This window comes from Dreissena polymorpha, chromosome 1 (genome assembly GCF_020536995.1).
Source record: "Dreissena polymorpha isolate Duluth1 chromosome 1, UMN_Dpol_1.0, whole genome shotgun sequence".
Lineage (NCBI taxonomy): Eukaryota > Metazoa > Mollusca > Bivalvia > Myida > Dreissenidae > Dreissena > Dreissena polymorpha.
Genome location: NC_068355.1, coordinates 86185717 through 86211999, shown reverse-complemented (window position 1 = coordinate 86211999; position 26283 = coordinate 86185717). Strand labels below are relative to the sequence as shown.

Sequence of the window (26283 nt, the reverse complement as noted above, 5' to 3'; positions counted from 1 at the left end):
GTTGCGGTCTAAACAAGATCACTGAGATAGCCAGACTGAGAAGGATGTGGAAAAAAAGCTCATCAGCTTTCTCACCAAGTACAGGCTCTACAAGTCCCTTGTAGTCTCCATTCTTCTTTACGGCTGACAGGTCTGGACACTTCAGGCAGACACAGAACACAAGATACAGGCCTTTGAACACAAATGTCTATGACGACCGCTCCACATCTCCTACATAGTGCACAGGACAAAGGAGTAGGTCCAGAACATGACAGCAGTACTTGTTTGCTCACAAGAGCCCTTCTTGCAAAGAGGAAAGCTGGCTTGGTTTGTTCACATCGCCAAAAACAATTTTCTGTACAAGATTTAGCTCCAGGGCATGCTAGAGAGCATGCTAGAGGGAGGTCGCCATCAGAAAAAAGCTGTATGTAAAATGTGAAAGAGTGGACGTCCCTCCCCATGGATGAGTTACTCCCAGCAGCCCACAACAGAACTGACTGGCGGAGGATCTCTGTTTTGTTGTCTCACATCCTCCAACAGCCAGACCAGTCAAGGGAATAATGATGATGATGAGTGATTATTACTTCACAGTGTTTGCCATAAAAAGTCTTGCTTAAGAACTGAATAATGTCTACCCCATAGCCTAAATGTGGAGGTCTTGGGGGCGTTATCTTGCCAATGTTATGTACCCTAAAATATGTGTTTTAGGAAATATATTTGTACATATAAAAACAACGTAATATGTTTTTATTTATTTTATGAAATATCTGCATGACAATATAAATATAAAGTACTTATTTGAACATAATTACATAAATATAGTTTATTTAGGCGATTTACATGTACACATTAGTCATTTATAACATTACTTACAGTTAAATTTGTGTTATAACACATGATGACTGTTAGTAACCATTCACAAGGTATAGATTGCAGATATTAACCAGACAATTTGACTCCTAAGAAATAAACATGAGCCGCGCTCAGAGGAAAGTGGGTTTAATGCATGTGGATAAAGTGTTGTCCCACTTTCCACTTTTATGATATTTGTCGTTTAAAACAAGTATCTACTTAACAAAATTCCATTTAAGGTGGAAAGTGTAGTCCCAGATTAGCCTGTGTGGACTGCACAGGCTAACCTGGGACGACACTTTACGCACATGCATTAAACCCCCCCCTTTTCAAAAGCACGGCTCATATATAAAGGTACAGTTTTATTAGTTTTAGAAGTACCAGTCATCAATGAAAGAATATTGCATTGCACTGGGAAAACTGGGATTGATGCATATACATAAAGTGTCATCAAAGATTAGTCTGCAAAGGCTAATCTGGGACGACATTACCACCCATATGCAGAACGAGTACATAGACACTTAACCCATATGCAGAACGAGTCCATAGACACTTAACCCATATGCAGAATGAGTCCATAGTTTTTAGTGTATGTACACAATCTGGGACGACACTTAACCCATATGCAAAACGAGTCCATAGTTTTTAGTGTATGTACACAATGTTCTCAATAAAATGAAAGTCTCTTGTAGAACTAACTTATGTAAGATATTCTCAAACCATGTTGATTATGCACTCAATAATTTTATATAATATTGCAAAAAAACACAACAAGCTGGTGAAAATTAAATAAAGATAACATATTTCAGCAGATCTATAATATTCATCAATACACTGGAATGTGTAATTAGTCAGAATAGTTCACACTCTACAAAATGTTTCTGATATTGCAGCTTTATGCCACATCCTGTCCCCATCAGAGAAACTATTCCTAAATTATGTTTAGCTTTACTTCAAGTGAACATTAAATTATAACAAATGTGTCAAATCCAAAAACTTCTGTGAGCAAAATGGATGAAAGGTAAATGAGCCCTGCCCTGGGATAAAGGGACTTAATGCATTTGCTTAAAGTGTTGTCACAGAGTAGCTTATGCTGTATGCACAGGCTTATCAACGAAGACACTTTTCACTTAAAAATATGTGGTATTTTTCATTTTATGGAAGTCTTCTTTGCAAAAATCCAGTTCTGGTGGAATGTGTCATCTAAGATTAGCCTGTGCAGACTGCACAGGCTAACCTGGGACAACTACATTTTTGTATATGCGTTAAGCCCTGTTTTCCCACAGTGTGGCTCAAATCTGAAGCAATAGTACTAGTTGAAATCATTTTTTACAATAAAAAAACAATATTTACACCAAAAACAGACTTATAATTAAAAAAAATCCCTTTAGTTTTCCTTAGCACCTTAGTGCCCTCTGGTCCAGTAGGGGATGTAGGTGTGGCCTGGCCCAGGTGTGGGGATGTACAGGGTGTGGCCCAGGTGTAGGCAGCCTAGGGCTGTGGGGTGAGGCACTCATCCTTGTAGTCAAAGCTCTGGAAGAGCTGACAGACCACGATCACATAGGCTCGCAAAGGCTTCTCATACACTTTCATGTCCTCTATTACCTATATAACACCCTCATAGAATTAGGATTCAAACTTATAAACTAGTGTCATTAGCACTATTAATTAACATGTATGGAATTTTAGTGACTTTTTATGTGTGATGGTTAATCATATCGCATTGATTTATATATCTTGATGGACAAGCATTTCATTTTCATATTTCTGTTCTAAATGGCAACATTCTTAAATACATATATCTTAGCATTTGTTTACAAGCATGCAGCCAATAACACAACTAAGCAATTTGTCTACATTAATCTGGGACAGCCCCCATACATTGAACTGATACAAACGATCGAAAGAATGGACTCACTACATGCCTCCCAAATCATTTGATTTCAGGGGCACAACAAAACATGTTCACAATGTAAGCTACTGAGTAAGCCAAATTGCAACAACAAACAACAACAAAAGCTCTCAAGAAAGTTGAGGCATGCTTACCTCGTCATCTTTGTCTTTCTCTCCATGGGCAAGGTTAGTCATGAGTGTCTCTTTGTATGGGGACAGCATCAGGCCTCCCTGCAAACAAGATAGGACTCATAATAGATTCAGAAAATGTTCATATGAATCCCACTCTGGGAAAACAGGGCTTAATGCATGTGCTTAAGTGTTGTTCCAGATTAGCCAGTGCAGTCTGCACAGAAAAATGAGGGACGACACTTTCTGCCTCGACTGGATGTGTTTAAAAGAAGAGCCTTTTTTATAACAAAAAATTCTATAAAAGCAGAAAGTGTTGTTCATTATTATCCTCTGCAGTCCGCCAAGGCTAATATCATGCCATCTACAAAATACTCTTCTCTAATTGGCTGTTTGATGTCACATGCTGACCCCATATATTCTATATGGTGTCAGTAGACTATATGGGGCAGTAGAAACATTCCATAAGTTTTGTAATTGTTATATGATGTTCTTGAATTTAATATTTTCGATAATACTAGTTATAAAAAAACATGTTTGTATTTGTTAATTTGATGAGATGGAAAGTTGGCGTGATATAATCGTTACAGGATTAGTTACAGACCCGATACGGGATATACGGTTCTGTGGAAAACCATATCGGGGCTTGACCTTCGGTCTTGCCCCGATAAGGTTTTCCACAAAACCGTATATCCCGTATCGGGTCAGCAACTAACCCTGTAATTATTAATATGGGACTATTCTTTACACACATGCATTAAGCCCCGTTTTCCCAGAATGCAGCTCAATTATCCTCTATGAAGCCTGTTATTGTGACAACGTGTCAGGCTGTAACTATCCCCATTAGCAGCCATATTTAGGTAAATTCTGAGAATTCTAATATCCCAGTAATAACTTAGCTGTTGCCTTACAAAAGTCTGAGATATTTTGTATACATGGAATATGATGGAAAAAGTACTGTTATTTTAAATACCAAATGATTTTCCAAATAGAAAAACGGTTGTCAACTTTGTGTGTTATTTGCTAAAAAAAAATAATATGTGAACGTTTTCCGATTTCGACATTTATTATGCTATTTATTAAATAAAGTCCATATAAACAATCATTCTATGCACTTTAACAGGGCTTCAGTTATAATTAAAGTCACAAAGTTCTGATGCTAATTTTCCAGACAAATATTTTGTTTGTAATAAATGCATTTAATTTTGTTAATGTTTGAAAGCGCTTGAAGCAAATAGAATACTGTAAAACCATTTAGTTTTGATTGGCATGAAATTTCATAGTTTAAAAAAAATGCCTTTTTAGATGACAAATACATTTGAGGATTTGTGAATTTGGAAAAAACACCTAGGAATGTGTGTCGGTCATTTTCTTATTTGTCTGTAAAACTTGTCTGCCCTTAATGGCAATGTAGGAGAGGGAGGCACTTGCACTAATTGGGCCCTGTTTATCACATGCAAATTATCTAGTCCTTTATTATTCGGTGATAGTAAATGGCCCTTTTTATTACATGTCAATTAACTAGTGCATTGTATGATTAGCAGATTAGCAGGACTGGATGACCTATTGTCCAAATAGTTTCATTCAATCACAATTATGGCCTTACTAAATAAATAATATATAAATATATAATAAATAGGCCGTGCTATGTGAAAAGTGGGTTAAATGGGTGTGCATAAAGAGTCGTCCCAGATTAGCCTGTGCAGTCCGCACAGGCAAATCAGGGATGAAACTTTAAGCTGTTATTATATTTTACGTTTCAAAAAGTCTCTTCTTAGCAAAAATCAAGTTTAGGCGGAAAGTGTCAGCTCTGATTAGCCTGTGCTGACTGCACAGGCTAATCTTGGATGACACTTTACGCACATGCATTAAACCCCCTTTTCATAGGGCATGGTTCAAATATTTATTTTTCATCTAAAACAAAAGCGCAGAAACTATACCAATCAGGTGTTGATAACATATCATCATCTGTTTAATTGCATTAGTTGTCTACTATATGCCTCTTGTTGGGTGTTTAAAATACACAAAATGAACATGAAATTAGTTAACAATTAGAGATTATCCTTCTTATTCTACCAAACAAAGTTAACGGTATTGATACAGCTTTAATGCACGAGCGTTTTACAGACGATTACTGTCAAGTGCCAGCTAAGTACACCATGTAATGTACTCTCCTTTGTCTTGTATCTGAATGTATCTGGATTGCGAAACCAACAAAGGATGTATGTGTTGATTACGCTGGATAAATATCTTTCATGCCTACTGTAATTCAGTATAAATTTTCTTTATACATTACAAATAATTATTTGTTGGGATCTTGTTTTTGCAAATCCGTCAATCCTGGCCTAGAATCAATGAAAATTAATGTCCCACAAATGTTAATCGTTTTACAGAACATGTATATGTTTTACTTTACCCCTTGGTACTAGGCAAGACCCATCACCTATACAGAAAAAAAATTCTGCAAAGTTTAATTTTTGAAAAGTATTTGGAGACTGAACTTTTAAAATTTCATCCTTCACTGACCTTCACAACCATCCTTGAGGCCATGTTGTGATACTTGGTGAGTGTTTTCTCGTAAGCTGCCTTGCATGCTGCCTTCACTGCCCCACTGTCAGACTTGCCCCCAGGCTGCTTGCTGGCCACATGCTCCTGTATCAGCTCCCAGAACACCTCGCACAGGTACTCCAGACCTCTGAAAAAATTGGCTACTAATGAGTCGCATTCTGAGAAAACTGGGCATAATGCATTTGCGTAAAGTGTCGTCCCAGATTAGCCTGTGCAGTTTGCACAGGCTAATCAGGGACGACACTTTCCGCTTTTAAGGTATTTTTAGTTCCTCCTTACTGAAAATCAAGTTTAGGCGAGAAGTGTCATCCCTGATTCGCCTGTGCGGACTGCACAGGCTTATCTGGGACAACAATTTACACACATGCATTATGCCCAGTTTTCTCAGAACGCGACTCTAATGCAGAACACCTCCACCTAGTTTTTTACCTAACTGGACACAGTTTCTAACACAGCTGAGATATCATTGGGAAAAAATGTTCCAAACAAGAGTCGTGAAGATTGGACATTAAATGTGGTGTAAAGAGCGTGAACAATTTTTCACTATAGCCATATATAGAATACTGCCCAGCCCCCTGCAGCCATGTTTTTTTAACAGACTGTTACCATTTTCGAATTAATCAAAAATATCATAAAAAATAACTTATTTCCTTGCCTAAAAAATGTTGAACACTACATTAAAAACTAACAATAAGATAACTTAAATGGCTATTCATGCAGAACACCTCCACCTAGTTTCACAGCTGAAATATTATTGGGGAAAAATGTTCTGACCAAGTTTCATGAAGATTGGAATTTAATGTGGCCTATAGAGCATTAACAATTTGTCACTATAGCCATATATAGAAAACTGCCCCGCCCCCTGACAGATTGGAACTGTAATGTTTCAGACCCTTATAGGGATGGTTAAGATAAAGACGGAGTTTGTTTATATATTTATTTACACGCACACACACACACACAGAAATACATGTACATACAGTCCAGCGTTATATTTGAGAATGTTTACTAGCGAACCCCGGCCATGCGCCACACACGCTGCGTCTGCAACGCTGGATGATGATTGGTGTAGGGCAGGGTTAACCGAAGGTTAGCATAATTATGACTGACTGCTGGACATTACATCCCTTCTATCTTCAAAATAACAAAATGCATATTTCAAATTATTATTAAAGTAAATTTAGATTAAAAAGTAGAGTGTCTGGAGAGTGTCCTTATTAACACGCACACACACACACACACAGAAATACATGTACATACAGTCCAGCGTTATATTTGAGAATGTTTACGAGCAAACCCCGGCCACGCGCCACACACGCTGCGTCTGCAACGCTGGATGCTGATTGGTGTAGGGCGGAGTTAACCGAAGGTTAGCATAATTATGACTGACGGCTGGACATTACAGGAACTATTTTCCAACTCAGCAAAAATATCATAAAAAATTTATTGTGGAAATTTATTCTGAAGTTTCATGAAGTTAAGACAGAAACTGTGACTTCTAGATTGTTAAAATGATTTTAATTTAGCCATATCTGGAAAACTACCCCGACCCCTGGTGGCCATGCTTTTTACCAAACCGTAACTATTTTCAAAATCAGCTCAGACATCATTAGAACAAATGTGCTGACCAAGTTTAATGAAGATTCAGCTATAGATGTGGCTTAAAAAGTGTTAACATACTTTTTCTTTTTTTGAGCCTAGTGCTCTAGTTTTCGACCTAACATGACCAAGTTTCAAACTTTGACATTAAGACAAATGTTCTTAATCAGTTTCATGAAGATTAGACAATAAATGTGGCATCTAGAGTGTTAACAAGGTAAATGTTGACAACACACAATGGAGGACACATCACTTACGACGCCCGACAAATCAGACAAAAGGCGATCACAGAAGCTCACCATGTGCAAGTGAGTCATAAATGACAATTCTTCTCCATCCATTAACCATTTACAAGCTGCTGGTATGTGTGGCTTGTTGTTAGCCTGAACATAGTTACATGAATTGGTCTCTTCACGGCTAACAATAAATCATATTTTATCAAAACATTGAGCTAGTAAAAGCCTAAAACAGGAATATCATATACCTTTCTGGCAGTCAGTAAATTCTGGCAGTCAGTAAATTATATCAATAAGTCCTTGCCTTAAAATTGTTGAACATTACATTAAAATACTAAAAATAAGATAACTAACAAGTTCAGCCAGTCATTAATGTTAAAGAGAATGGTGTCTTCAAGAGACCTCTGGTTTCATGCTTGTAAATATTTACAATAAATAACCTAATACAGAAGGTCATTAAACATGTCAGTCTAATTATAGAGAAAATATTTTTAATCAAATTACAAAATCATTTTGATTAGATGCTTATCAGGGACAACACTTTCCGCTTTTATGTAGTTTTTGTTTAAAAGAAGTCTTTTCTAAAAGAAAATCTTGTCTAGGCAGAAATTTTTGTCCCTGATGAGACAACACCTTATGCACATGAATCTGGCCCCGTTTCCCCAGAGCGACACTTAAATTTAAGGCTGGCATAGGATTACAAAGTGTGTACCGTTTGAGCCAAAGCGCCCCGACCGTCCCAGACTTGTCATTCTTATCCTCTTTGTTTGCCTTCTCATTCTGCAGCAGATCCTTCAACAAATGAAGTCCTTTCTTGTCTGTCTCATACTTGGTGCGCACTTTCTGGAAAACAAATATTACTCAGATGCATTGAAGCAAGAGAGCCATGATGTCCCTGAAGCATCACTCACCTGAGTTAAAGTAAAACCAATTGTTGAAGACTTACCCTGTGACAAAGATTTTGACCCCACTTTAACCAAACTTAAACATGGCCCTGGTAAGGTCAAGATGAACAGTCTGACAAAGTTTCATAAAAGATTGAATTAACAATGTGGCTAGTAGAGTGGAAATATGGGTTTTCTAAGATTTTACCTAGTGACCTCATTTTTTTACATAGGCGACCCACATTAAAATACCCAACACAAACCTTCAGCTGCATCAGCAGGAGAAATATCTTATGTTACAATGTGGTTCTTTATTTATTGCAAAAAACGAGGAAAAAACAAATGTAGTACACAAAAAGCATATTTACACAAAACGAACAAAACTGGGGTCACTGCCTTAGAACAGTTAACAACTCTGCCTAGATATTGTAAAGATAAACATTCTGAGCAAGAATCATCAAGGGAGTCATATATGTGGCTACAGGGGTAACTAGAGCTTTGTCACAGACGTGAAGAATACCCCCACATGCCGCATAGACACAGAATATTTTGCATGTTGTCTTCACAAAAAAAACAGCGGACACCATGCTCAATGTTTAAAACGCACTAATTGTCCCCATGACCTAGTTTTTGACCCGGCATGGCCCATCTTCGAACTTGACCTACACATCATCTAGATACAACTTCTGACCAAGTGCGGTGAAGATCTGATGATAACTACTTGAATTGGAGAGCGGACCCCATGCTCAATGTTTAAAACGCACTAAGTGACCCCATTACCTAGTTTTTGACCCGGCATGACACATATTCGAACTTGACCTAGACATCATCTAGATACAACACCTGACCAAGTTTGGTGAAGATCGGATGAAAACAACTTGAATTAGAGAGCGGACACTTAATACGGACCAACAGACCGACCGACAGACAAGCTCACTCCTATATACCCCCCTCAACTTTGTTTGTGGGGGTATAATAAGGTTTTTCAAAGATTGACAAGTTGACTTAATTAGTTTTAGGACCCACATGACCCACATTGGAACTCTGCCTTGATTATAGTGAAGATGATCATTTTGACCAAGTTTCATCAAGACAGAGTCATAAATGTGGCCTCTAGAGTGGTAACACTGTAATAAAAATTATAGACCTTGTGACCTAGTATTTGGATGCATGTGACCTACATTCTTACTTGGATATTGTAAAGATAAACATTCTGACATAGTTTCATCAAAATTGAGTCATTTATGCGGCCTCAAGAGTGTTTAGAAATTTTTCTAAGATCTGTCCTGATGACCTAGTTTTCTTGTACACAAGTAACTTAAATTTAAAATTGGCCTAGATATTGTCCATATATACATTCTGAACAAGTTACACGAAAGGTTGAGTAATAAATCAGGCCTATAGTGGTTACAAGTTTTTCTAAGATTTGACCTTGTGACCGAGTTATTGGATGCATGTAAAACTAGATTAGAACTTATTCTAGATATTGTCAAGACAGACAATCTGTATAAGTTTCACTTAAATTGAGAGGGAAATGTGGCCTCTAGTGTGGTAACATTGTTATTCTAAGATTGGACCAGGTGACCAAGTTTATGACAGGTGACTGGCATAAGGTTCCATTTCCTATCCACAAAAGTTTATGTAAAGCATGTGAAAAAGTATCTAGGTAACTGAAAAATAATTATTATTAAAAAGAAATCTATTTTTTTGGCGCCTCGTGAAAATTTTACAAAATGGCAGTTACACTTCTTTTTACATTCAGAAGATGACATGTGTTTGTTCGTGTCAATTTGGAAAATTTGGTAAAAAAAATGATTTTTATCAAAAAGGTGGTCTTAATATTGATGTATGTCACCTAGATAAACACAAACATGGAAAAAAGTAATTGTCAGTTACATGACTTATAACTGTCAGTAGACAACTTGTTTAATTTTGTTTTAAAATAGAAATATTTGCACACATTTTTAATCATTTTCGTATTTATATTATTTTTTATTATCCAGAAAATAAGAAGACAAATCTCCTCTTTTTTTATTAGCTCATCTGAGCACAATATGCTCGTGGTGAGCATTTGTGATCCCTTTTAGTCTGTCGTCCGTTGTGCGTTGTGCGGCGTCAACATTTGCCTTGTTAACTCTCTAGAGGCCACATTTATTGTCCAATCTTCATGAAATTTGGTCAGAAGATTGGTTTCAATAATATCTTGGATGAGTTCGAAAATGGTTACGTTTGCTTGCAAAACATGGCTGCCAAGGGGCGGGGCATTTTTCCTTAAATGGCTATATATGGCTATAGTAAAAACTTGTTAACACTCTAGAGGCCACAGTTATTGTCTGATCTTCATAAAACTTGGTCAGAAGATTCATCCCAATAATTTCTTGGATGAGTTCGAAAATGATGCCGGTTGGTTGAAAAACATGGCCGCCAGGGGGCTGGGCATTTTTCCTAATATGGCTATAGTAAAACCTTGTTAACGCTCTAGAGGCAACATTTATTTTACGATCTTTATGAAACTTGCTCAGAAGATTTGTCCACTGATATCTTGGATGAGTTCAAAAATGGTAACCTTTGCTTGAAAAACATGGCTGCCAAGGGGCGGGGCATTTTTCCCGATATGGCTATATATGGCTATAGTAAAATCTTGTTAACACTCTAGAGGCCACATTTATTGTCCAATCTTCATGAAACTTGGTCAGTAGATTCATCCCAATAATATCTACGAGTTCAAAAATGATGCCGGTTGGTTGAAAAACATGGCCGCCAGGGGGCGGGGCATTTTTCCTAATATGGCAATAGTAAAACCTTGTCAACACTCTAGAGGCCACATTTATTGTCCAATCTTGATGAAATATGGTCAGAAGATTTGTCTAAATAATATCTTGGATGAGTTCAAAAATGGTTACGCTTGCTTGAAAAACATGGCCTCCAAGGGGCAGGGCATTTTTCCTAATATGGCTATATAAGGCTATAGTAAAATCTTGTTAACACTCTAGAGGCCACATTTATAGTCCAATTTTCATGAAACTCGGTCAGAAGAATCATCCCAATAATATCTTGGACGAGTTAAAAAATGATGCCGGTTGGTTGAAAAACATGGCCACCACGGGGCGGGGCTATTTTCCCTAAATGGCTATAGTAAAACCTTGTTAACGCTCTTGAGGTCACATTTGTTTTCCGATCATCATGAAACTTGGTCAGAAGATTTGTCCCAATGATATCTTGGATGAGTTCGAAAATGGTTTTGGTTGCTTTAAAAACATGGCCACCAGGGGCGGGGCATTTTTCCTTATATGGCTATTTATGGCTATAGTAAAACCTTGTTAACACTCTAGAGGCCACATTTATTGTCCAATCTTCATGAAAATTGGTCAGAAGATTGGTCTCAATGATATCTTGGATGAGTTCGAAAATAATTATGTTTGCTTCAAAAAAATGGCTTCCAAGGGGCGGGGCATTTTTCCTTATATGGCTATAGTAAAATTTGTTAACACTCTAAAGGCCACATTCCACATTTACTGTCCGATCTTCATAAAACTTGGTCAGAAGATTCATCCCGATAATATCTTGGAAGAGTTCAAAAATGATGCCGTTGGTTGAAAAACATGGCTGCCAGGGGGCGGGGCATTTTTCCTTATATGGCTATAATAAAACCTTGTTAACTCTCTAGAGGCCACATTTATTTTCCGATCTTCGTGAAACTTGGTCAGAAGATTAGTCCCAATAATATCTTGTTATCTCAGGTGAGCCACTTTGGGCCTTTCAGGCCCTCTTGTTATCCAAAGTGTATAAAAAAGGTAGCTAAACATGCGAACAACTTTTATTATTCATGATGATGCAAACTAACTAGCTAAATGTAGCTGTCTTTCTGGGTAGACATTTAAATCTTCATTGAAATTGAAAGAAAACTCAGTCTAACATGTAATCATATAATTGTGTTAAAATTTCAATAGAAACATTAAGATGGAACAGGAAAATGTAATGAAATGCATTTTTAGATAAAAAGAGAATTCCTAGTATCTCATTTCTTGCAGTGAAACATTTATAAAAAACAGACGTACCGGCAGCTTTATTTGTCATATGCCTTTGTTGTATCGTAATTCCACTGTATAATTATTTTATAATTCTTGGTTTTCTAATCTATTTACCTTCACATTGCCAAGCATGTCATCCCTTGTCATTGAGAATTGTGACCCCATTGATCCTGCAATATAAAACAAACAAACTGCAGTGCATATGCTATGCCAAGAAACTGTGCTTACAGTACCATTCATTTTTTTAACAATGCATGGGAATTATCAAGATGTAATGTGTTCTGTTACAATATTCACAAGCATTATTAAGGCAGTTGATATAAAACAGGGCTGCTGATATTTAATCCAAATCTCTAGATATCATCTATATAAAACTTCTGACAAAGTTTGGTGAAGATTGGAAGTAAACTACTTCAATTAGAGAGTGAACACCATGCTCAATGTTTAAAACGCACTAAGTGACCCCATGACCTAGTTTTGGCCCAGCATGGCCCATGTTCAAACTTGGCCTAGAGATCATCTAGATAAAACTTCTGACCAAGTTTGGTGAAGATTGGATGAAAACTACTTGAATTAGAGAGCGGACAACATGCTGAATGTTTAAAATGCACTAAGTGACTCTGTGACCTAGTTTTTGACCCGGCATGACCCATATTCAAACTTGACCTCGATATCATCTAGATACAACATCTGAACAAGTTTGGAGAAGATCGGATGAAAACAACTTGAATTAGAGAGCGGACACTTAATACGGACCGACCAACCGACATTCAAGGTCACTCCTATATACCCCCCTAAACTTCATTTGTGGGGTATAAAAAAAACTGGAACATTTTATTAGAATCCCCAAAAAGAAATAAATGGGTTACAAAAGTCACAAGTGTTAAACAACCTTTTAAAAAAGTGTATCATTAAAAATCAAGAGATGTGTTTGTCAGAAACACAATGCCCCCTATTGCGCCGCTTTGAAGCCATATATTTGACCTTTGACCTTGAAGGATGACCTTTACCTTTCACCACTCAAAATGTGCAGTTCCATGAGATACATATGCACGCCAAATATTAAATTGCTATCTTCAATATTGCAAAAGTTATGACCAAGGTTAAAGTTTAGTGACAGACACACAGACTCACACATACAATGACAGACAGGCCAAAAACAATATACCCCCGATCATTCGATCCGGGAGCATACAAATCATTTCAAACTTTCTAGAAAATAAATTAATCTTGTTACATTATGAATGTTTTTCCTTTCGTAACAATTAAGTTCCAAAGTTCACTGATTAATAACATTTTTAAGACTGACTGTTCATTTTATCAGAATTTGCCACAGAGATAAAATGGATTGCACAAGTTTTATAAGTAATAAAGACTTTTTACACACTAGAATAATGGTTAAGAAGATTGTTCAATTTTTCTAGAAACATATATACACTTCCTAAACGCTTCAAAACAGTGTCAGACATTCTGTAAGACAACCTGTCAAAACATTTTGAAACAAAATGAAAATTACAGGACCAATAAAATCTTGTGTATGTTCACGATCCCTATAAAGGTATTTTTGTTTTTGTTAACATTCTTATACATAAAATAATACAATATTCCTCATTTTAATTAAAAATATATAAAATTGTAAAGTAAATTAAATTAAAACCAACTGACTAAATGCACTAAAAACAACAACACAACATTAATTTGCACATTGTACATACGTTAACTAATGTGCTATTGATAACGTTATAGTTGTACAATGTACATGTATGTGTTACCATTTGATGGCCTATGTTTTGAGGTTTATATAAACAGCTACACCCACCTCATGGCTTGCCTGCGGCATGCTTTTCATGACCCATAGCTATTTTAGAGTGGACATTTAATAAAAGAGTATTCCTTAGAACTACGTTTATCAAGGCCCACACTTTCTACCTTAACTGGAAACTGGTTCTTTGCTAAGAAGAGACTTCCTTTTAACAAAAAATATCATAAAGCAGAAAAGTATTTCCCTGTACAGACTGCACAGGCTAATCTGGGGCTACACCATGTATGTATACATTTTTATAATTTGTGATGAGACCAGAAAATCTATACTGATACATCTTGCTAATTTCTGTATTAAAGCATTTAAACTTAGAGCCAAAAATATATGGAGAATATTTATCCCCAGAATTGAAATTTTGTATATGTAATCCAACTGCAAAAAGTTTTCTCAATCAGTTATGGATTTTTAACATCCACTTAACTATTTTCTAATTAATAAAGAGCCTTCTCTTCTTTATAACATTCTCACAAAAATCATATATAAGTTAAAATGCATAAACAAAATTGTTGTTATATTGACACATGTGTATGCATTTATTATTGCTGTATTGTTATTTTGACGCTGAGCTGTATATGCTTAGGTTGTAAATAAACATTTCTGTTCTGTTTATTCACGTGCATTAAGACCGCTTTTCCCTAAACCAGGCTCAATTATAGTATTGTTAGATACTTTTCCAATCAATAAACAACTGACTTGTGCAATATTGATACCCTTTTAATGTAGAATCTTTTACAATCGTATTTATATTATGATTTGCTGTTACACCAAGCGTTTTCTATATTGGTTTTCATTTATGACCTGGTCATGCTACATAATCTTTTAAATATTAATCCAAAAAAGTGTGACTAGTCGGATCATTATGTAAGTTGATAAACAATAAAGTTTAACATGCTTTTGTATGAATAAAGTAGTTTCTTATATTCCAAACCCTCCTTAATCCCCCCCCCCCAGATATGCGTCTGCTCAATTTAAATGGAATAAGTGGAATATAAACTTATTTGAAAAACTTATGGCACAAAAACTACAATATTTCTAAAATTTAAATACAGCTAATTAGGATTAAAATATGTGCCTATGTTTTAAAACAAAATAGCATCAATACTTCATAAATTTTATTGCATATCTAATAATCATTTCAAGAATGTATCTAAGCATTTCTCAAAAACAGCAATTAGAAGTCAACCAAAATGAATTATGTGTACCTTACCATGTTAACTTTCTGTATTTAATTATCATTACATAAAATATATTTCAGATAAGAACAAGATGTGTTTGTGAAACACAATGTCCCCCTTTATGACGTTTGACCCTGTAAGATGACCTTGACCCTTCACCACTCAAAATGTGCAGCTCCATGAGATACACATGCATTTCAAATATAAAATTGCTAGCTTCAATATTGCAGAAGTGACATTACATGAGCAATTCTGACCCATATATTTGACCTTGAAGGATGACCATGACCTTGACCTTTCACCACTAAAAATGTGCAGCTCCATGAGATACACATGCATGCCAAATATCAAGTTGCTATCTTCAATATTGCAAAAGTATTCATAAAATTAGCGATTTGGGCCACATATATTTGACCTCTGACCTTGAAGGATGACCTTGACCTTGACCTTTCACCACTCAAAATGTGCAGCTCCATGAGATACACATGCATGCCAAATATCAAGTTGCTATCTTCAATATTGCAAAAGTACTCATAAAATGAGCGATTTTGGCCACATATATTTGACATCTGACCTTGAAGGATGACCTTGACCTTGACCTTTCACTTCTCAAAATGTGCAGCTCCATGAGATACACATGCATGCCAAATATCAAGTTGCTATCTTGAATATTGAAAAACTGCAAGTGTACATTAAATGAGCAATTTTGACCCATATATTTGACCTTTGACCTTGAAGGATGACCTTGACCTTTCACCACTCAAAATGTGCAGCTCCATGAGATACATATGCATGCCAAATATCAAGTTGCTATCTTCAATATTGCAAAAGTTATTGCAAATGTTAAAGTTGGCGCAAACCAACCAACCAACCAACAGACCAACCAACCAACAGACAGGGCAATAACAATATGTCCCCCACTACTATAGTGGGGGACATAAAAATACTAATACTTTTGTAGTGCACTGAATAAGTTTGGGGATTTTAGATTAATTTGTCCATGTTTTTCAAGTGGTTATGGGTAAAACACCTGCCCAAGTAAAAATTCACAATTTTATGGGTAAATGTCATATTCCCTATTTAATCTAATACCTGTTATTGACTCACACATGAGAATTTAACATTCGTGGTGTGTACTAGTCTCTTAACAATGGGCACTAAATGACCAGGGTGGAAAGACCATCTGCTTTATCCAACACTATCTCTCATTACCCAACTTAAGTGTCTCAAGGGTGGGTAAAAGTCAAAGTGGACTTCATACAAATGTTTAATACACACACAGTGTGGTCCTGAACATTTGAGAGAAAAACACTGCTGCCAAGTTTTGCAACTTAAACGGTGCATCCAGCCTTCGTTCATTCAACTGGACAACAATATTGCAGATACCAAATATCATTTTATAGAGGATCAACACTATGAGTGTTCAGCCATTCTTGAAATTTAGTAATATTCAACTGTTCATTTCACCCACTTGAGGTAACCAATAAGCAACTTGTTAAGAGTATCCATGTCCCAAAACAGATACCCATTTTCAATTCCCTCCACATTTTAATGTGATTGGAAAGGATTTCAAAGGATAACTTAAGCAGGTTTGTCATTAGATACTAATTGCCCATCAAAGTCATCTTTTTAAATAATTACAAAATCAGTTGTTTTTTATTTGCCATGATGTTTGCATCACATAGGAGCCTGTTAAAACTTTTGCCAAATCTCTTAGGTCTACATGAAAATGGATTGTTTTTAAAGTAACAACAGAGGACAAAATGCACCCAGTGTAGGATTCGAACATATAACATAATTATCATTACTATACAGGCCTCGACACTAACGGTGTCCCGGGAACCCGCGGACACCAGATTTTGGAAAGGGTCACCAGTTCTTTCAAGCTGGGTGATCCTCCGGGAACCCTAAATTTATAGAACCACGTCGTATTGATTGACCATTTGATTCCGCTAAATTATCTTTTATTTCTTGCCTTGATGATAAGAAGAAATCCCGAAACGGTAAGTAGTTTATTTTTAATTTCTCGAACAAGTTCCTATGTCCGTTAACTCCGCCTATAAGAAACTGTTTTCAATGAATGTCTCAGCGAGAGGCCAATATTTCCAGCTGTAAGTCAAATTATTCTTGGAAAAAGCATCAAACAATCAGCGCTCAGGCAGCCAAATACACGCCAACCCCACGTGAAACTGTATTAAATAACAATACATTTCACAGATTATTACTGACCTTATCCCAACGAATGTCTCACCGGTAGGGGACTAATAATTAGGTAAATAACATGTTTTGAGATTACCAAACTATGAATACATATAGGTCTACATGCATGAATGATCGGACAAGTTATATCACGATTATGAATGCAGTGTAATCTGTAAAATTTAAAGAAAGGCACGTTTTTATTCTCAGACATTCACATTCACTTTCGCAAACTTTTCTGAAAGGAGTTATGTGTTACATTTTAGATTTACAATGGCAACTGAATTGAATATTGGGAAAAAAAATGTGTAACAGTATGCTTCTTGTCCTTATTTGCCCTTACGCTGTGCGTCGAAACAGGAGGAAACCCTAGTTTGAGTTAGGGTCACCAAAAGTTGAAAATAGGGTTCCCAGAGGGAACCCTGTCAAAAAAGTTAGTGTCAAGGCCTGCTATAAATAGTAAGAACATGATGTCCCGAGTGGCCTGTAATTTTGTATCAGGCGTGGCTGGCGTGCAATATAAATTATATCGGCCAGCCAAGCTGGGCTGATTTTTCATATCTGAAAAGAATCGGATCATGTGGCTTATACTCAACAAAATGGCATCCTCATTCAGTCTTAGCCAATGTTGTTAAATACAACTATTGCTTTCTCACAGACGTGACGAGTACCCCAACATGCCGCATTGACACAGAATATTTTGCATGTTGTCTTCACAAAAAACACCAGACACCATGCTCAATGTTTAAAACACACTAAGTGACCCCGTGACCTAGTTTTTGACTTGGCATGGCCCATGTTCGAACTTGACCTACACATCATCTAGATACAACTTCTGACCAAGTGTGGTGAAGATCAGATGTAAACTACTTGAATTAGAGAGCAGACACCATGCTGAATGTGTAAAACGTACTAAGTGACCCCGTGACCTAGTTTTTGATCTGGCATGGCCCATGTTCGAACTTGGCCTTAAGATCATCTAGATAAAACTTCTGACCAAGTTTTGTGAAGATCGGATAAAAACTACTTGAATTAGTTTCGTGTTGGAACGCTTTATAATTTTCAGGTTTTCAAATCCTCAAAAGATGCATAATTATACTGGATATTTTAAAGCATGGTAAATGTTCAGTATCACTATTTTCTCACACATATCATAACTAAAATGAAAATTTGCGAATCTGAAACAACTTTTTTTAATTTTGTCAATTAAAAAGGGGAAAAAGCCCCTTTAACACATGTCATCAAAACACAAAATTTAATAAACAACAAGCTTACCTAAATAACAATTGTAATCCAATGCCCACGACAATACAATTAGAGCGATATGCACTTCCATTTTCTGTTCTTCTATCCATTAATCTTAAATTATTTAAAACCATACTATTTGTTGGAAACATTTTTTTTATCTATACTACTCGTCTGGCCAACGATTCAGGAAATCGAATGACCGGTCGGAGGAATTTATTTAATTCCTTTTTAAGTTACCAAGTATGCATAACAAAGACACAATCCAAAACACATTTTGGTTTCATTTGATGCTTAAAACAATAGTTTATCATTAAATAAACCACCATGCTTCATCCTTAAAATCCAGATAGTTTAGCTTAAACTGGTGTGTTTCGTCACAGAACATAACACCAGATACGTCATATAATGCATAAAGAATTGAATGAAAGACAATAAAAGTACTGAAAGCTGGTTCGGATGAAATTTTAGTGAAGGGCAAACTAGGATGATATGTAACAGTGCCCCAGATAAGCTGCGTATCTGCGTTTTTCACCCTATTTAAATGTTTAAAAACGCAAAGAAATACAATATCATGCGTATTGAAAACGCAGCTAATTTGACTTTTACTCTACATTTGTAATTCATCAAATTTGATGCGTACGGTACAATAGCTTCAATCAAATGCTTTGCTCATTTTCTGTATTTTTTCTTCGGAATTATTATCGTAACGCGGCGATGCTTTCATTTAGCAAGCGCCTAGATGACTGAGCAGGAAAACAGTCAAAGTTATTCAAACGCTTTGCAGACTTGATTTCATAGTTAAATAAAGCGTCTGACCAAATTATTTACGACGACATACATAATTTTCAATCTAACTGAATCTGTTGTTCATTGTGCATGCATTTGTAAAGCGTCTGTACTTTAACTTTCTATTACGATGCCAAATAATCATGTCCAATAGTGGCCGAAAGACGTGCCCGATTGTTGCCCCAAAATATCAGTCGATCGCAAACTTTTTCGAACCAAGATAGCAAGAGCCAATAAGTGCTGAATCATTTGTGTTATCGATTTTTTTAAAGTTTAAAGTTTATATTATGGACGGTTTCAATGGTTAAAGATATTATGAAATTTCTGTTTATTAAAGTTAATTATGATAGTTTACAGTTTTACTGAATCAATACAAGTGTGCAGCTTAAACAGAAGTAAAGCAGAAATAATTTTAAGGTATGTATTTTTATAACTCGATTCACCCTATTTCAAGAATAAAATCACCCTATTTTTCAAAATCAATGGGTGAAAACCCTATTTTTAAAATAATTATCTGGGGCACTGTGTAATATAAACAATTACATACAGCAGAGCTGGGGCCGACATCTACAATCTGCCCTAGCCAAATAATGGCCCTCAAGTCGTTATGTCACCAGCAGGCTGCTTATAGACATCCAGCCCTTCTCTGCCATGTGTTATTGTCTTAACACAAGGCCAGTATCAGAAGCATGGTGCTCTTCTAACTGAACAAACCAGGGGTTTGGTTTTAACCTATCACACTACAATCCTCAATTTAACCTTTACAGGCCGACCTAAATGTACTTTTAAGGCTGCAGTGGTACATGGGCTTCTTACCTAGGCGACCAGGCTTAAATTCTTGTTTTTTGGGCATGTGAGTTTGGTTGGTGGTCATCATAACGGAAGGATTTCCTCCAGGTAATCCGGCTTCACCCACAGCACAAGACCAGACCAAAATTGAATGTCTTTCAGTAAAAAACTAAATAGTTGGAAATTGCAGCTATAACTCAAAATTCGTCCCATCTTCTGTGAATTCATTTAGCAAACAAGCAAATTCGTTGAATTGATATCCCCCGCTAATATGCTTCTGGACACAAAAGTGTTATATTTGACACTCAAACAAGCATTTTTTCAAGATACAAAGGGCCATAACTCCGTTATTAACAGATGGTGTACTATGCCATTTGGCGTGCATCATCCTTTTATCTATATATATACTCATACAAAGTTTCAATGAAATCTGCCAAAGCACTTCCAAGATATGGCTCCAGTTGGACGGAAAGAAGGACGGACGGAAATACGGACGGATGTACAACGCCAAAACAATATCCCTCCGCCTACGGTGGCGGATAATTAAGAAGAAGGTTGGGACACACTGAGTCAGGGCATCGTGAAAACGGGAATGCAACTTGGGAACAGTCTAAATTGGCTGGGTACATGTTAGTATATTATCCGTACCCTGGGTATTAGGTATTAGTATATTATCCGTACCCTGGGTATTATGTATACTTAAAAGTTTTCAGTGTACATTAAAGTATTACCCGCGCGACAATGACCAAACGAGCGTTACTACGTCTACTACAGTAACAGAGTTTAGTAAGGTATGCTGACGTACCCACAATGGCGACGGCACCCATTGCTGCCTCAAGAAAATCTTCAGTTACGATTTCATCTATGCTTGATATTGTTGGGAACAATTTTTGTTGTCCAATTATCGAAGGCATGTTTTCAGTTCTTCGTTTTGTTTACACCGGCAAAAAAGTAGCGAAATCCGGTTACATGTGTCAATTTATTAACACAAAGAAGCTATAGACAATAATGATAAGGCTACACTTCATCCACATCTACATGACACAAAACTTAATTCTGCTCTATGCAGGGAAATTTATAGAGAAGTAGTAAAGCAGGAGAGTAAAAACAGGAATTTACATTGTTAAATAATGTGTGATTGTAGAAAGCACTGAAGAACACGTCTGGATCTATCTATCTATCTATCTATCTATATACACTGCTAGTCGCCAACAATAAGCATTACAAGCAGGCGCGTGTCAGTGCTAGGAAATTAAGGAAGAAGTGTATAGGAGATAAAAAGTAATACATAATGTATTTGTGAGACATAGAAACAAGGGTGATAGTGTTAGTTAAAAGAAGAAATATACAGATAAAAGGTTAAAAACAGCCAACCTGCTTAGAAACTGTTGTCTAGTTTGGTCACCCCCAGCCTAAACTGGTCCAGGGTAGGTGCCTGTACAATATTGGCTGGTAGAGAGTTCCATAGGACAATAGTGGCTGGATAGAAGGAAAATTTATAGTAGTTGCTTGGAGTGGGGATTTGTCTGAATGAAAGAGGGTGCAGATGTCTAGTGAGCCGGATCGGGGGAGTGACGTAGGGAGGCATTGGTACAGCAACCAGTCCGTGGACAATTTCATAGAACATCAGTAGCCGGGAGTCATACCTTCTGTTCTCAAGTGAACGCCACCCTAATTTGTCTAGCATGTGTGTGACACTGTTGTGATATGAGTAGTCATTTGTAACCCATCGAGCGGCCCTGCGTTGGACCATCTCGATCTTGTTTGTGTTGTGCTGTGTGTGTGGGCTCCACACTGAGCTACCACACTCAAGTTGTGGGCGGACAAGGGTTTTGAAGGCAAATTCTCTAATGCGTGGGTGTTTTATGGGAATGTTGCGTTTGATGAAGTTAAGTGTTTGACTGGCTGTTGCAGTAACCTGGTTTATGTGTTTATTCCAGCTGAGGTCAGATGTGATGCTAACACTCAAGTATTTAGCATCTCTAACTGTTTCAAGGGTATGACCGTGGAGTGTGTAAGTGGATTTGTAGGGATGTTTTGACCTGGATGTTCATAACCGTACACTTGGAAGGATTAAATTCCATATCCCAAGAGTGTTCCCATTTTTGTAGATCTTAGAAGACTGTTATACACTATGGTGGTTCGGAGTCAAGAGGGGGAATTTTTCGGATTATTTATATCTGAGCATTAATAAAGAGGCTCGAAATATTCGCTTGGATGTTGAAGTTGTTGAGAAAGATCTTTTAGAACATTTATGCACTTTCAATGAATGGGACAATTTGAGTTTCGCTTGTCCGTCGGTCCGTTCGCTCCTTTTCCTGCTGTCGGATTTTGTTTCGCGTAACTCACACAGTTTAGCTGCTAGAGAGATCATACTGTATCAGCCTGTGAATTAGCTCACATCCATATTTTTGTTTGGATGTTTACGTTATAACCTGATTCATGACATTAAAAAAAAAGAAAAGACATGTTTAACTCTTGTCACACGCCGCATACACTCGAAACTAAAGCTGCGTAAGTGGTGAACATTTACACATATATTGATATTGAGCACTTCCAAAGGCAGCAGCGACGAATGCGTCATGTCGCTCTACATCCACATAGAGGACAAGATCGACTTAAACGTCATGGCGCTCTACATATACCGGCAAGAGCGACTAACACGTAATGTTGCTCTGCATTTACAGAGAGGGCTAGAGTGACCAACACGTTCAGGCGTTCTACATTTAAAAAGAGGGCAGTAGCGACGTACATGTCATATCGCTCTACCTTCTCAGAGAGAATAAGAGCGAATCACACGTCATGCTGGTCTTCATTTACAGAGAAGGTAATAGCGACTCACACGTCATTGTGCTCTGCATTTGCAGAGAGGACAAGAACGAATAACACTTTATGGCGCTCTACATGCACTTTGAAAGACAGGGCAAGAGTGACTCACACGTCATTACGCTCTACATTTACCAGGAAAGGACAAAAGTGACCCACACGTCATCGCGCTCTACGTTAACAGAGAGTAGAGCGACTCATACTTTTTGGCACTCTACATTTACAGAGAGGGTAAGAGCGAATAAAAGTCATTGCGCTCTACTTGGAGAGTAGAACGACTAACACGTCTAGACGCTCTACATTTACAGAGAAGGCGAGAGTGGCTTACACGAAATTGCGCTCTACATTTACAGAGAGGGCAAGAGCGACTCACAAGTCATTGCTCTCTATATTTAAAGAGAGAGGGCAAGAGTGACTCACACAATATATATTGTGACATCTACAGAGATGGCAAGAGCGACGTGTACATCATTTCGCTTTATATTAAAAGAGAGAGTGAAAGAGCGAAACACACGTGATGGCTCTCGATTTTTACAGACAGAAGGCAAGGGCGACTCGCACGTCATGGCGCTCCATATTTACAGAGAGAAATAGAGCGACTCACATGTCATGGCGCTCCATATTTTCAGACCGAGAGCAAGTGCGACCAATACGTCATGGCGCTCTACATTTTTAGATAGAGAGTAAGAGCGACTCACACGTCATAACGCTCTACATTTAAATAGAGTGTTAGAACGAAACACACGTCTTTGCGCTTTATATTTACAGACAGAAGGCAAGAGCGACTCGCACGTTATGGCGCTCATATTTTCAGACAGATGGCAAGAGCGATATTTTCAGACAGATGGCAAGAGCGACACACGCGTCAAGAAGCTCTACATTTATAGAGAGGGCAAAAGCAAAGCGCATGTAATGGCGCTCCATATATACAGAGAGAGAGAGCAAAACCGACTCGCATATCATGGCGCTCCATATGTACAGACAGAAGGCAAGAGCGAGTGACATGCAATGGCGCTCAATATTTACTTACAGAGAGCAAGTGCGACTCATACGTCATCGCGCTCTACATTTACAGAGAGGGGGCAAGAGCGACTCATGCGCCATTGCGCTCTTCATTTGCAGACATAGGGAAAGAGCGAATCACACGTCAGGGCACATTTGCAGAGAGTATATGACAATATGATCTCTACATTTGCAGAGAGTATTTTACAATATAATCTTTAAATTTGCCGAATATTTGACAATATCATCTCTACATTTGCAAAAGGTCTTTAACAATATGATATCTACATTCACAGGGAGTATTTTTCAATATGATCTAGTATTTGACAATATGATCTTAACATTTAAATAATGTATTTGACAATATGATCTTTACATTTACAGAGAGCATTTGACAATGTGATCTCTACATTTACAGAGACCAAAGAGTATTGATAAAAAGATTTCTACGTTTACAAAGAGTAGTTGACACTATGATCTCTATGATCACAAAGATGATTTGACAATATAGTTTCGCAATCTAAGTAATAATATGAGACTTGTTCTGAGAAAACGGGGCTTAATGCATGTTAGCAAAGTGTTGTCCAAGATTGGCCTCTGCAGTCGAACAGGCTAATATGGGCAAATACTTTCCGCTTTTACGATTTTTTTGTTTAAATGGGGTATCTTCTTACCGAAAATGCAGTGTATGCGGATAGTCTCGACACTGGTTTAAAGGTGCGGACATCAGTGTATGCGGATAGTCTCGACACTGGTTTGAAGGTGCGGACTGTATGCGGATAGTCTCGACACTGGTTTGAAGGTGCGGACTGTATGCGGATAGTCTCGACACTGGTTTGAAGGTGCGGACTGCAGTGTATGCGGATAGTCTCGACACTGGTTTGAAGGTGCGGACTGTATGCGGATAGTCTCGACACTGGTTTGAAGGTGCGGACATCAGTGTATGCGGATAGTCTCGACACTGGTTTGAAGGTGCGGACTGTATGCGGATAGTCTCGACACTGGTTTGAAGGTGCGGACTGTATGCGGATAGTCTCGACACTGGTTTGAAGGTGCGGACATCAGTGTATGCGGATAGTCTCGACACTGGTTTGAAGGTGCGGACTGTATTTTTTTTATATATATACCACATTTATATAGCGCCATTTTCATACTCGCGGGTGCGTTCAAAGGCGCTTTACATGTTTTTCCCTGATCACTGGGTCACAAGTCGTCCGTTAACATCTTGGCGCAGTATGCAGCCACGGCACATTGGCTTATTTCCCTCACAGGTACCCATTTATACACCTGGGTGTATGCGGATAGTCTCGACACTGGTTTGAAGGTGCGGACTGTATGCGGATAGTCTCGACACTGGTTTGAAGGTGCGGACTGTATGCGGATAGTCTCGACACTGGTTTGAAGGTGCGGACTGTATGCGGATAGTCTCGACACTGGTTTAAAGGTGCGGACATCAGTGTATGCGGATAGTCTCGACACTGGTTTGAAGGTGCGGAATGCAGTGTATGCGGATAGTCTCGACACTGGTTTGAAGGTGCGGACTGTATGCGGATAGTCTCGACACTGGTTTGAAGGTGCGGACTGCAGTGTATGCGGATAGTCTCGACACTGGTTTGAAGGTGCGGAATGCAGTGTATGCGGATAGTCTCGACACTGGTTTGAAGGTGCGGACTGTATGCGGATAGTCTCGACACTGGTTTAAAGGTGCGGACATCAGTGTATGCGGATAGTCTCGACACTGGTTTGAAGGTGCGGACTGTATGCGGATAGTCTCGACACTGGTTTGAAGGTGCGGACTGTATGCGGATAGTCTCGACACTGGTTTGAAGGTGCGGACTGTATGCGGATAGTCTCGACACTGGTTTGAAGGTGCGGACTGTATGCGGATAGTCTCGACACTGGTTTGAAGGTGCGGACTGCAGTGTATGCGGATAGTCTCGACACTGGTTTGAAGGTGCGGACTGTATGCGGATAGTCTCGACACTGGTTTGAAGGTGCGGACTGTATGCGGATAGTCTCGACACTGGTTTGAAGGTGCGGACTGTATGCGGATAGTCTCGACACTGGTTTGAAGGTGCGGACTGCAGTGTATGCGGATAGTCTCGACACTGGTTTGAAGGTGCGGACTGTATGCGGATAGTCTCGACACTGGTTTGAAGGTGCGGACTGTATGCGGATAGTCTCGACACTGGTTTGAAGGTGCGGACTGCAGTGTATGCGGATAGTCTCGACACTGGTTTGAAGGTGCGGAATGCAGTGTATGCG

At 38.0% G+C, this 26283-nt stretch overlaps 1 protein-coding gene across 1 annotated transcript; it reads right to left on the bottom strand.

The window, feature by feature from the left end:
- Positions 1-716: 716 nt before the first annotated feature.
- Positions 717-21181, bottom strand: LOC127838990 (glycolipid transfer protein A-like). Its single transcript, XM_052367137.1, has 6 exons — positions 20996-21181; positions 12286-12341; positions 7969-8099; positions 5380-5548; positions 2878-2955; positions 717-2436 (listed from the first exon to the last, which is right to left on the bottom strand). The coding sequence occupies exons 1-6, from the start codon at positions 21102-21104 to the stop codon at positions 2323-2325; spliced, it is 657 nt and encodes a 218-aa protein (XP_052223097.1). The 5' UTR covers positions 21105-21181; the 3' UTR covers positions 717-2322.
- Positions 21182-26283: the final 5102 nt, after the last annotated feature.